Source organism: Phascolarctos cinereus, unplaced genomic scaffold (assembly GCF_003287225.1).
Source record: "Phascolarctos cinereus isolate Bilbo 61053 unplaced genomic scaffold, phaCin_HiC Scaffold_4;HRSCAF=312, whole genome shotgun sequence".
NCBI lineage: Eukaryota > Metazoa > Chordata > Mammalia > Diprotodontia > Phascolarctidae > Phascolarctos > Phascolarctos cinereus.
In genome coordinates, this window is record NW_027555847.1 from 682,813,830 (window position 1) to 682,826,754 (window position 12,925).

A 12,925-nucleotide genomic window follows, 5' to 3' on the forward strand; every position below is an offset into this window, starting at 1 on the left:
CTCTACTAAATAAAGCATTTCCTGATAGTTTTATCCTTTTCTCCTAGTTTTGTTGATGGGTTTCTTTTCGGATTGTCCATGCTGTCTTATCCCTCCCCAGCCCTTCTCATGAGCCTGAGAACCTACAGTTCTTGCCTTCTTTGCATCCCCAGCTCTTAGTACAGTGATAGGTACACAGTAGACACTCAATAAATGCTTGTTGATTGACTTTTGTTGACCATTATCCATGTTCTACCTGATTGAGTCCTTATTCCACATCTGCTTAGCAAGGCTGCTTACTTCTGTCGCTAAACTTTTGCACCAGCCTTTCCTCAGTAAGCTTTTAGAACACTCTTTCTCTTTCTGTCTTACCTTCCTCTGTGAAGATTTTTACCCATCTAGAATCACTTCATGTTAATTTTAATACTTCCTTGGTTCTTTGAGTCAGGTACATATTGTTAGTTTGCCAGTGTTTTGTTTTCATAGGTCATCTTTAAATTGCCTCAGAGTAGATGCTTTTTAAAAAATTGTCACCTTTGTATTTATCTGCAGCTGACAATTTTTCAGTCTTCTGTACTTAAATGCTTGATAAATGTTATCCGAGAGCTCTAGGTTTGTCAGGTGTCATCTTACTCAATTTGCGTGCCTCTCTGAATACCTGTAGTTTCTAAAGTTTTCTCTTCCTTCATGAAACTCATGTCTTGGTTCTTTCTTGTACTCTTGTGGGATTAAAGAAGTTGTTCCCTTCTCCCCCCACCCCCATGAATGAGCAGATCGCATTATTATCTGGGCAAGATCTTGTTAATCCTGCCTAGGTGATTATAACTGATTAGTTAGTCACAGCTTTATTTAATGAGGCTAGACAAAGCTTCATTTAAAACTGACTTTGTCTTTAAAAGAGGATCTTTAAATTTCTTTAGACCTGGTAAATTTGTCTTGCTTGCTTGCTCATTTAAGAATAACTGATATTAAAGATGACATAAAATTATTCTTGTTGCTGAGACAATCTTAACAGTGGATAAATGAGGTTATTTCTCTTTAAATCTCAACTAAATTACTGTGACCTGTTGGATTATGGTTTATGCATGGTGGGCATATTTGGTAAGTATAGATAGATCAACTTTTACATTGATTTGATAGTGCTTGTAATAGTTGACCTATCATTAAATAATGTTCCTTGAACAATTCAATAAATAACATGTAAAAATGTGTAGATATACCTGCCTAAAAGATATACCTGCCTAAATCAAGGGGGGGGGACAATCCAAAGCCTTTGAGATAAAATCTGGTTGGGAAGCATTAGGTATTATATGACATTTTCTGAAACCTAAAGAACAGTATAGATGTTAGCCAGCTTTTTGATGGGTTTACAAATATTATAGACATCTTAGGATAGCAGGTCAGCTACAGAAAACACTTATATTTTAAGTGTATGTATTCTGGGTATTTGTCAGTGTGGCAGAATTCAAAAGGAATTACTTCTGTGTGATTATTAATCCCAGAATCCATCAGATGTTCTGGACTGAGTGGAGGTGGTAGCTTTTGACCTTCAGAAAGCTGAGAACATGGGACTTTGTTATGGGTCTGGTGGCCTGATCTGGTTTGGTCTTTTTCTCCTCCTCTCTTCAGGCCATGTGTTGTATGCAGACATCAAGATGGAGAATGGCAAATCCAAGGGTTGTGGCGTGGTTAAGTTTGAGTCCCCAGAGGTGGCAGAGAGAGCCTGCCGGATGATGAATGGGATAAAACTCAGTGGCAGAGAGATTGATGTGCGAATTGATAGAAATGCTTAAGCAGTTGCCTTTTTTTAACATCAATACCAGACTTCCAAATTTGTATTTTGTTTTCCTTGTTAACCATTTTAATTTGTTGGCTGGATGTATAAAGATGTTAAAATTCAGTTGCTTTCTGGGGTGATTTTAATTACTTTTTTAATGACTGGGATTCCATTTGACTGTTTGCATTGAGATTGCAATGTACGCAATTTTTTTTTGTAGTTGTGGCATCTTGTTGACATTATGACTTTGATAATAAATACCAGTTACTGAAAGCCTCTTAACCTCGTTGTGAAGTCTGTTGGAAATGTTCGTTATATTCTGAATATCTGTCTTTGTTAGTATTGAATGATTTTTAATTCATAGCTTACTTGAGCTGGACGAAATTGTTAGATCATTAAAGAGAGAAATAGAGTGTCGTGATCATTATCATTGCCATCAAATTCTTGGAGGTCTCCTTCCTGATAGGACTCCCATCTTCCACCTCTCCCCTTCGTGGTGACTAGTTCTCAACTTTTACTGTCAGTACTGAGGATTTGGGCATCAGATTTTTAGACATGCCTCTTGCCTTCTACACTCAAACCCCTTCCTCAGAGCAACAATGGCTATAAAAGGCAAAAGGTTCAATGAGGTATTTGACCAGTGGGTCAGATGCCAGCCAAAGTTTGTAGGTAGCTATAACTAATTTCCCCTAGTAGGGATACCTCTCTCTAGCTCTACACAGCCAATTTATTTTACATACTGGTCTCCTTGGGCTGATTCTTCAACAAGTCAGCATCTCCCTCTTTCTTGGCCTTGGCTAAGCTTTCTTTTGATAGACCAAAATAACTGTATTATTGTATGTCCCAACATTCCTTAGAACTAAATGTCCAGCCCAGAGCTTGGCTTCTAAAAACTATTAAAGCAAATTAGATGTATTACTTGATGTTTCCTTCTACACAAGAAAATGTGAGTGAGATAGTCCCTGGGAGTGTAAACAGTTCATTCTCCTTTGCTCTCCCCCTTTCTTCTCACCCAAATCTCTCCATTCCACATCTCCCTAAAGGGAGGGTACAGGAGATGGGGACATAGAAGGAAGGAAGCAGTCAAGCAGAGAGCCACTTGAGGTGATTTAATGCAGTCAGTGTTCATACATGAGAACTGTACAAGCTGATGGGTTACATACATGGAGAAACTTGTCATTTTCTCTGGACCCACCACGGAAGAGGAGATTGCCTGGTCCAAGGGTGCTCTGCAAAGGAAGATGGGGGCTCTGTAGCCCTTCAGGTAGGTCAGTGGTTACAGTTGCTTCTAATCCTAAATTTCCCTTGGGAGATGGGGGCTGGATTGGAATCGCCTCCTTACCAACTTCCCTTGCTGCTCCAAGAGAACAGAGCTGGTCTACTGGGACGCTGGCCCAACCTTGGGAACTTGTGTCACCTTTCCCCCACAGATGATTTGGAACTGCGTATCAGAAGAAAGCCTAGTGGGTGTATATAGCACAACAGTACCTACCTTAGAAACTCACGTCATCATACACCTCAGTCTCCCTGTCAAAGAGAGAATGGACCATAAGTAATTGACAAATGCCAGCCTATCTCTAAGTAGACTTGAGGATAGAAGGCTCTAAGCCTTCCAAATACCCACACTTTTGCCCACATGTCCTCAACTTGGTCACTTACAGGGGGAGTAGAGCTGTTCTGGGGACGAAGCCATCTGCAAAAAGGGAACAGATGAGCTTAATGTGATTACAAGGACAAATGCCCCACTCATTTGCAGAGCGTACTAACCAACTCACATTTTCCACTGACATCCCGGCATAGAATCTGTTCTCTGCTGGTGAACTGGATCACATCCAGGATCTCCCCACGTCTAATAGCCAAGTTTCTACCACCTCCACGACGGGTGTGGGCATTGGGGTCAATCATCATTCTTGTCAAAGTCACGATGTCCCCTTCAAACTAGAGCAAACAAGGGTAATTTCTTTTGACCCCAGTTATTCATCCAGATATTTATAGGATCCCCAAAAGCCTAATATAAAAACCAATGTACTGTGATAAATCATTCCCAGATCCTAAAACTTCACCAGCTCCAGTTCGTACTTGGGCCAGATTGGACTGAGAAGAGGGTGATGGGGCAGAAATGTTTTCTCCTGACCTTAAATTTCTTCCTGAATTCCCTTTCTGCTTTCTCCTCCTTGTACTGCTTCAGGGGCTTTGGGGGCTTCAGGGGTTTGATTTCTTCTGTCTTACCTTCTTCTGAGGCTTTCCAACTGTTCCTAAAGATGGATGGTTACATTCATATCTGTAAAAGGATACAGATGCCTTGCCCACCCCCACCCCCCCATCCCCAGACTCCCTTTTGAGTTTTCAGACCCCTTCCCTGCACCCTGAACCCTGAGTTACCACAGTTGCAGGCCAGGTTGTTGGAAATCTTTGAGAGTTCTCTCTGCAGCCAGTAGGTCATCTGAGGAAGCCAAACAGCTAGGCTGGCAAAGGGGACCAAGGTGTTCTCACCATCCCCCTCAACTCTTGGTTCTCCACAATAGTTTGCCCAAGTATTAGAACTTGACTACAAGTTTAATTCTGTAACAGCAGAGTCATTTATAGACAAACTAGGGAGGCTGAGTGACTTTCATAGGAAAGGCAAGATGATTCTGGGATTAAAGAACAGTACAATAACACATTTGAGTGATGTGTCTGACTGGAGGGAGCAAATTAAAAATGAGACTAGCTTGTCAAAGGTCTGTAGCGATGTCATGGAGGATGACCTGCGCAGACTTCAAATGAGAGATTCTCTGTAGGTGATGAGGATCCTTTAAGACACAGCCCTGTTTGTGGATGATACTGCTGCTCGCATCCACACCCTCCTCTACAGCACTAGGGCAGAGCCTTATGAGGGAGAGGTGCAGTGAATCAGGAGAGAAAATGTGGGGGAAATGACAGAATGAAGACAGCTTATAAACAAATGACTTGAAAGTGGATTGGCAACCTCCAGGGTTAATCTGTTGATACATGTATCTTAGAGACAGATACTGGCTGTGGATAGTGAGCCAGTCCCTGAAATTTTAAATGAGAAGAGGGCTGGCTGGATTGCATTTTGATAGCCCCACCAGACTGCCATTCTCTGAGAGAACCACATACGGAGAAACTGAACTGGAGAGGGACCAGAAGGAGCAAACTGGAGACTCAACCATCTGTGAACCTGAAAGAACTAGATATGAGAAGACTAAGCAGAGACCTGGCAGTGGTCCGTAAGTATTAGTGGGACTGTCGTGGTGGAAGAAGGGTGAGACTCCTTGGCATCAGAAGATGGAATGAGGCAACCATGGGTGGAAGCTGTGAGAGGCAAGAGTGGTCCAAAAGCGGAATGAACTGCCTTAGGAGGTAATGAGGCGCACCCATGTAGGTGGTTGTCAAGCCACCTCTAATGACCCTATGATGGGGATATGGTAGATGGAATTCAGGTGCAGAGGCTTGCATAACCTGAAGATTCAAAAGGTACTTTTCCTGAGTAGTTGTGGGAAGGTGAGCTCAGGAAATTAGGTTGAGGGTACCCAAGGCCAGAAATAGTTTGTGTGCTTGGAGACCCAAGACCTAAGAAAATGAATTCTGAAGCTGGACTCTGATTTTCCTTCACTTTTGTTATTACCAAATTTGTTCAAATAACTGCTCCCACTACCTGCAGTAAAATTATTTTTGCTCTTCTAGACAACTGCACTGTGTTTCTATTGTGGTGACAGGTTACAAGGTAGAGTGAGTGTGTATATGTGAATGTGCGTGTGTTTGTGTGTAAGTAGGAGCAGGGCAGAGTGAAGCAAGGAATAATTCATTTTTATATAGTGTCTGAAAGTTTACAAAGCACTTCACAACAAGAAAGCATAAGAGGGAAGTAGTGCGTGTAATAATATCCCCATGTTATAGATGAGGAAAGAGAGGCACCTGGAGGTCAAATAACAGCATTATTGCTGAGACTCATGGTAATTTAAAGTCTAGTTCTCTTTCCACCAGAGCATACCAATCATTTGGAACGTAGCAGCTGGCAGGGAGCCATTGGTGAGATAGACGATGCAGTGGGCCTCCCCTCCTCACCCCTCCCCAAGATCTACAAGCTGACTAGAACTGAGCCCTGGGACTAAGACAAAGACCCTTCCCCTTATACCCCCCACCCCCCAAATTTGGAATTTAAATTGAGGACTCCATGCACTGTTGACTGACACAGAAAATGTCCAATTAAACTTGAAAGAAGAAAACTGAACAATTGTTAGGTGCAGTTCAGAGCATGAGGTCTAATATTGGAGTTCCAGTCCTGACTGCTACATTGGGCAAATCACTGAACTTTCCTGGGCTTCAGTTAATTTTCTTTGTAAAATGACTCAGACCTTTTCTACTGTTGGAATTCCTGGCAGACCAAACATTTAGGTAGAGACCATTTAGGCAGGGTCCAAAGACTGTTCTCCATTTGGACAACTGAATTTGGGAAAGTTCAGTGGGAGTGGAGGAGCAGCTGTTTCCTTACAGAAAGAGGGAGATTAAGGGCCTCAAATTTGCCCCTGAAGGAACAGTTGAAGGAATGCTTAAAGGTCACTGAGTTGATAACTGATCAGTGTTTTAGAGCTGGCCAAAAGCTGTAAGAGAGATGGACATACAGAGCTCTTACTGTGGGTCTTGGCATCCAACTCCTAACAAGGTAGCCGTAGGGAAGCCAGAGGAGATTTATGGAGCAGTGAATGAGGTTCCCAGGACTGACTTGGAAATCAAATAGGGGGAGCCTATGAATGAGAGAAACCCGTCCTGGATCACTGCCTTGTCATACCAGAGGGGCTTGCATAGCTCCTGTGCAGGGTTACCTAAGATGGAAAGGTCATAGTAGAGAGTTCTGATAAAAGGTGATCCGCTGGAGAAGGAAATGGCAAACCACTCCAGTATCTTTGCCAAGGAAACCCCATCGATAATATGAAGATACTAGAAGACATCAGAAGATGATACCTTCAGGTTGAGGGCCTGGCAGGCGATGGTCCATAGGGTCATAAAGAGTCAGACCCTAGAAAACAAGAAATGGAGGAGAACCAGAGCTTCCTTTCTTCCTCTAGGGCTAAATCCATTTCAAGTCCCCACCATGCAAGTGTGGTTGTGGGGGATTCACTAGGACAGAAGGTAGATGAGGAGTTAGGGGCAAGAATGATGAGACCTGATGCAGTCAGGCAAGAGGGCTAGGTACCTTCCAGGCTTGGAAAAACATCCACTGATTATCCCTCCCTAAAGCAACCCCAACCAAGATTTCAGCCCCTTGGGAAGGGGGATCCACAGATGGAGATCCTTAATTCTGCAACCTTTGCCCGGAAACACAGGAGAGGCAGTGGTAGGAAGCCAGATCTTCTGTGGTCAACTGTGTGCTAACGAGATGTTGCAAGCTACACTGAGGACCTCAGGAATGGCAAAAACCAGTTCAAGAAGCAGCCCTATTTTGGGTTTGCTTAAGGGTCAACACATCTCAGACCTGGAAAGGATATCCAAGGTTGCCTTCTCCAAATCCTGACCATGTGCTAGAATACCCTGGGCTACCTGGAAGGTTGTTTTTCCAGCTTCCACATTGACACCCCAGTGATTGAAGACACTCCTTTAGAATGCTGACTGCTGCACTTACAACTGAGTTGGTTTTCTGAAGCAGCGGTTGAAGACTGTTGCAGAAGGAGTCACTTGTAACTGGGGGAAGGGTGTATATGTGTCAGTAGGGCAATGAGGAGACCCAAGGATAGGCCACTTGCCCTTAAGACAACAAACCTCACAGGGTCAAGTGAGAAAGAACGTGAAAATCAACAAGGGATCACAGGGCAGTATTGGAACCTCCAAATGGGTCCCCAGAGCTTTATAGAAAGCATTAGGATTAGTAAGGACTTCTGTACATCATCTCCCTTGACTCTCTAAAGAAAGCATTAGGATTAGTAAGGACTTCTGTACATCATCTCCCTTGACTTTCTCTAAAGGAAGCATTAGGATTAGTAAGGACTTTAGTACATCATCTCCCTTGATTTTCTCTAAAGGGTGCTGATTTTGGAGTCAGGGGACCTAGGTTCAAATTCCAACTTTGAGCTCATTTTATAGCTAAGTGAACTGGGACTCAGAAAGGGAAAGCAGCTTACCCAGGGCCACACAGTAAGTGGTGAATAGCAACTCAAACCCTGATACTCCTTGAATAACTAAGGTTCCCGAGATCCCAGGAAGAGAAGAGATGGAAATGGGAGAAGAATGGGTGGGACCCTTTCAGGGAAGTTCATGAGGTTAAAATTATTTTCATAATTCCAAGGCATTATTTGCCTCCTAAAATATACCTTCCTTTTCCAACTATGTCTCTCTGTGAAGCTGGATTTTCTTAACTTCAACCAGAATAGCATTGTAGCTGAGTGAACAAAGAAACAGAGGGGAGAATTCAACTATTTTCTATTAAACCAGACATTAAAGAAATTTATATGTAAAACAATGGTATTCTCGCTGATATTTTTGTTTTTAAAAAGGGTTATTTTCATTTAAAATGTTCTTTATTCCTGTATGAAATTAGTTTTTTATTATTATGAAATGAACTCAAATATTCTCAAATTTTATCAGTTTTAATTTCTAATACACACACACACACACACACACACACACACACACACACATCAATAGATTCAGCCCACATAAACAAAAGCACTTTAAGGGGAGTCCTCAATAATGTTTTAAGAGACCAAAAAGTTTGAGAACGCACGGCCTAGATTTTTGTTCCCAGACCACAGGCTCAGACTCCATCAGTTAAGGGGCCCTGCTAGGTTAAAGGGACTTGGCCTTGGGCATGCACAGAGGAGATAGCCAGCCAAAGCTCGCCTCTCTGGGACCCTCATCTCCAAACCCTGACTTCACTTCCCAGTCTGGGCCATCAGTTTCCTTGCTTGTAAAATGGAGACCAACCATACTTAGTACCACTCATTGAGAGGGAAGTGCTTCCAAAGTGAGCTAGTCTCCTGGAAAGGATTGTAGACTGGAAAGTCCACACCACCTTTCCTGAACTTTATGTCTCATGCTCCACTTCCCTCATGGATACACACCTCTCCTCTTGGGGCCTGGTGGGCAGGGACTTGACTCCACATCATCATAGAGCTCATCTGGATCCCTGAGGGGAGAGTGGGGATTAGGGCTTCCTGCAACATTCTATAGGGCCTTTCCACAGCCTCCTCTAAGCGCCCTCCCCAACCCTTCCCAAGTCCCCAGACTTACTGTGGGATAGGAGGAATTGGAGGGCTCAGACAGTTGCTACTGGAGAAGGATCCTGGCTTCCAAAGTGCTGTCACTTGGGTCCCCCCGCCCAAGATGGTCTTCTTGCCTGGATACAGTTATACCAGGACAATTGAGGGCTTTCAGGAATAATGACTTATTAATGAAGATTTGAAATTTTTTTTTCTCACAGCTAATTATGAAGTTCCTGTAGGAAGAACTGGGTTTGAATATCACCCCCAGTACTAGCTAAATAACCCCATGGACAAGTCAGTTTTTCAAATAGCAGAACAACTGGATCCTGGTCACATTGGACCTCTAACCCTAGGTCCAAAATCTGAGTGTTACTCTCCACAGGCCACCATAATCTAGAGACTTCCACCCTTCTCAGAACTTTCTTTACATGATCTGAACACCTACCTGTAGCCCTTCTGTGGGTAGCCTCTTTTCTCCTGAAACGTTCTAAGTGCAAGGTTCCTGGTGGAAGAGGGGGCTTGGAAGGCTGGGGACCAAGAGTCTTCAGAGGTGGCAGAGGTCTTCTGCGGGGGACATTCAGATCCTGCTCCTTCCTAGGAGTCCTTGGGGAGTCCAAGGGGATGAGGCTTGGAGGCAAAGGTGCCTTCTCTCCAGCATTCCCTGCACCTCTCCATGGTGGCTGCTGGTCTCTGGGAGCCTCCCTGATCCTGGGATTGGCTTGAGAGTCTCTCCCTAGGTTCGGGAGCCAAGGGCTAGGTGGGGCCCCTTGTCTTTGCCATGAAGGTCCCCTCTGGTTCACAGCAAGAGCCCCAGAAGGAGAGGAACTCTCAGAAATAGTATTGGCTCGACCCAGGCCTGGCAGCTGAGAGCCCTTGGGCAGTGGTGGCTTCTTGGGTAGCTCACCAAACCCAGCCTGCAGGCCCTGGAACTTAGCTTTAAGGTTCTGGAAGTTCTGGTGACTGTCCTGTGCAACACAAAGCATCACAGAATCTCAGAGTTCAGAGATGGATTAGACTAAAGAGGACTTCTAATCTAACCTGGGTGTGAACAGGAGTCCTTTCTAACAATATTCCTGCCAGCTGCTTCCCAAAAACTTCTAAAGGATGAGGAAACTCACTACTTGACAGCACCCTGGGGACCACTCTACGTTTGGACAATTCTGATCGTTGGAAAGAAGAAATTTTCTGCTATCAGAAAGCTATCTATAAGCACAGATAGGCAGAGATGGTCAGAGATTATGAACATATACAGAGCAATAAACATACACACATATACCATTGCTCAGGTTTCCCAATTCTGTTAGAAGTCCTGGATGGTATCCATATTCCTGCCCTTTGTCTAAAAGTCTGTGAGAAAGCAAGCCACAGGGTTGATCCAGAAATTCCACTGCTAAGCATATGTCCCCAAGAGGTCATTGATGCAAAGAGAAGCTCCATGAATATGAGAATATTGATAGCACTTTCTGTGGTAACACAGACGTGGAAACAACTTAGCTGTGTCTACAGGAAGATAGCTAGACAAATGGTGGTACATGAACATGGGAATATGGTGGCCGTAAGAAGCAAGAAATTGTATGAAGACAGAGTACAGAAAGATCTACGAGCTGATGGTGCTCACTGAAGGAGCCCGGAAAACAAGCAACGTTTACAGCAATGTAAACGAAAGAACAGCCTTCACAAAGCAATCTAATATGAATGTTGTGAAATCATGAAGAATGAACTTGGCCCCAACGAAGAGATACGAGAAATTACGTCCATACCTCCCCCACACACACACACACACACACACACACACACACACACACACACACACACATATTCTTTGTTATAAGAGGTGGCTGTCTGGGAGGAGGATGGGAGTGAAATACAGGGGGAAATCTGGGCAATGTAAAAACAAAATATACCAATAAGATTCTCATTTTTAAAAAAGGTTTTTTAAGTGAGTTTGTGGAGCTGAGACAGAGAGAGAGAGAGAGAGCCCCTTTAGAGAGGGAAGGGACTGAGCCATTAACTTCTCAGGAACATGGTGAGAGGCCTCACAGGATGTAATGGAGGCAGTTTTCAGTGTTAACATTTATACTTTGGAAATCAACAAATGCTACAGATCAGGGGTTGATATATTATTTTGTTAATTGAATTTAAGGAAGTGATGCAGAAAATGTTAATAATGCAGACTCAATTCTTAAGTGTTGTGCATAGATCCTACCCCAAAAGCTGGTTGTTAAACATTTACTTGCACTCCTCTGCCTCAGGAACAACTGAACTGGGGGGGGGGGTGTTGAAGACCAAAACGCCATCTTCACTGTTGTCACAAATATTGCCCTACCCCATCTCAGCCCCATAAATAGGGGCAAGTCCTTCTGACCTACTTTGCCTAGCAGTCAGCACCCCTGGGGCCCACAGGAAGCCACTACCCCCTTGGAACTCAGTTTTCAGGTCACCATCAACCTGTCCCTCCCCCTAAGCTTTAACTATCATTCTCCCCCTTCCCACACTCCCCTGCCCCACCATGGCCCCATATTTCCTCCCCACCTCCTCCAGGTATTGTCCCTGTTCCCCACATAGGGTGGCTATGATATGCTAATATAGCCCGTAGCCCTAGTTCAATGTTGGATCGAACCAGGGCTGCCTTAGACCACTGGCATTAAAGAAGGTGAATTAGGACACCAATGGGGGTGGGGGTGGGAGTGGGCAGGGGAGAAAGAAGAGCAAAGAGAGATGGAAAGGGCTGGGTGAGAAGTGAGCAGAGCCTTCTATAGAGTCCAGTGACTGATTCCACCAGTCTACCCTGGACAAGCTCAACAGAAGAGGCCTGCCATCTTGGATAGGAGCCAAGGTAAAATGGGCCTGGGCTGGGTGACAAGATTGGTCTCAGGGCCTGGGCAAGCCCGTGGGGGCCTAGAGTCAGTGCCTGGATCGGTACCAGGCAAGGCTGGGCCCCCAGGGATAATGACAACAGCAGATTGTCCATCAAGGTCCATGAAGCTTCTTTACCTTGCCTTATTTGACTTCCACAATCAACCACATAAGGTCAGTAGTGCACAGAGTGTCACCTCCATTTTACAGATGAGGAAACTGAGGCTGAGAGTGGTTAGATGTCTTGTCCAAAAGTACAAAGTTAGGAAATGTCAGAGCTAGGACTTGAATGAGGTGCTCCTGATTCCAAGTCTTCCCACTGTGCCACACTGACATCTACCCCACAGTGGCCCTGGTTACTTGGAAGATACAATCCAAACTCCTTTGCCTACTTTTTAAGATGCACACTATATCAGTCTCAGTCCACTTCTTGAGCTTCATCTCTTTCCCCCCATATAGCTTGTGTTCCCAGCCTTGATGGTCTCCTTCCTCCCCTCCCCTTTGCTATATTGCATCCTTTGCCTCGCAAAGGAGTCCTGACTCCCCTTCCTTGACACACACATAGGGCCAAGAATCTCTCAGATCCTCCTGAGCCAAAAGGAATAGAAGGAGGTTGTAGGGGCTGGGTTTTCTATTCGGCTTTCTTTGTACATCCCTGGGAGTGAGAATAGGGGGATGGCAGGAAGGGAGGTAGAGAAAGGGCTACTTACCATGACTCTCCAGCTCCTTTGGTCCTGTGGCCTGTGGATTGAAATGCTCTCCTGGTTTCTGGGACCTCCCAGGGTCTGGGGGGTTGCAGAAATGCCTGGGGCTACTTCCAGGAAGTGAAACCCAGACACCCAAATGATGATATGTGTTGGAGTGGGGGGAGGGAGGAGGAAGGAAAGGAGGAGAGAGACCAGGAGGTTGGAGGGGGTGGGGACAAAGGGGAGGGACCTTCTTGAGCTCTACAGGTGCTCCCCCAATTTCAAGGCCTGGCTCCAATGCTGCCTTTTCTAGGAACCACTCCTGGACCAGTCTAGTTCAAGGTGATCTTTCTTGGCTCTAAATAACTTCTTTCCTGAACCAGATGTGGTTATAATCTGTATATGGGTGAATGTGTTTTTATTTTTCT

At 44.6% G+C, this 12,925-nt stretch overlaps 2 protein-coding genes across 6 annotated transcripts in view; one reads left to right on the forward strand and one right to left on the reverse strand.

The window, feature by feature from the left end:
• HNRNPM (heterogeneous nuclear ribonucleoprotein M) overlaps nucleotides 1–2,038 on the forward strand; it is a 42,164-nt gene extending 40,126 nt beyond the window's left edge. For all 5 annotated transcript variants that reach the window (XM_020978172.2, XM_020978176.2, XM_078154207.1 and 2 more), the window contains one exon: nucleotides 1,609–2,038. In XM_020978172.2, coding sequence (XP_020833831.1) covers nucleotides 1,609–1,772 — 164 coding nt within the window. In that variant the 3' untranslated portion in view covers nucleotides 1,773–2,038. The remainder of the gene's footprint in view (nucleotides 1–1,608) is intronic.
• Nucleotides 2,039–2,860: 822 nt separating this feature from the next.
• PRAM1 (PML-RARA regulated adaptor molecule 1) lies at nucleotides 2,861–12,651 on the reverse strand. The gene is made up of 10 exons (XM_078154210.1): nucleotides 12,522–12,651; nucleotides 9,401–9,920; nucleotides 8,984–9,089; nucleotides 8,815–8,879; nucleotides 4,139–4,199; nucleotides 3,891–4,011; nucleotides 3,532–3,694; nucleotides 3,416–3,449; nucleotides 3,249–3,283; nucleotides 2,861–2,985 (listed from the first exon to the last, which is right to left on the reverse strand). Exons 1-9 carry the CDS (start codon nucleotides 12,522–12,524, stop codon nucleotides 3,250–3,252), a joined length of 1,107 nt encoding a protein of 368 aa, XP_078010336.1. The 5' UTR covers nucleotides 12,525–12,651; the 3' UTR covers nucleotides 2,861–2,985; nucleotide 3,249.
• Between the last annotated feature and the right edge of the window lie 274 nt (nucleotides 12,652–12,925).

Excerpts from the sequence above, each read along its gene's own strand:
- PRAM1 (XM_078154210.1), bottom strand. Across the intron at positions 8,880-8,983 it reads CCAATTCCTCCTATCCCACA|GGATCCAGATGAGCTCTATG; the intron begins GTAAGTCTGGGG and ends CTCTCCCCTCAG. Across the intron at positions 3,450-3,531 it reads CCGGGATGTCAGTGGAAAAT|ATGGCTTCGTCCCCAGAACA; the intron begins GTGAGTTGGTTA and ends CCCTTTTTGCAG.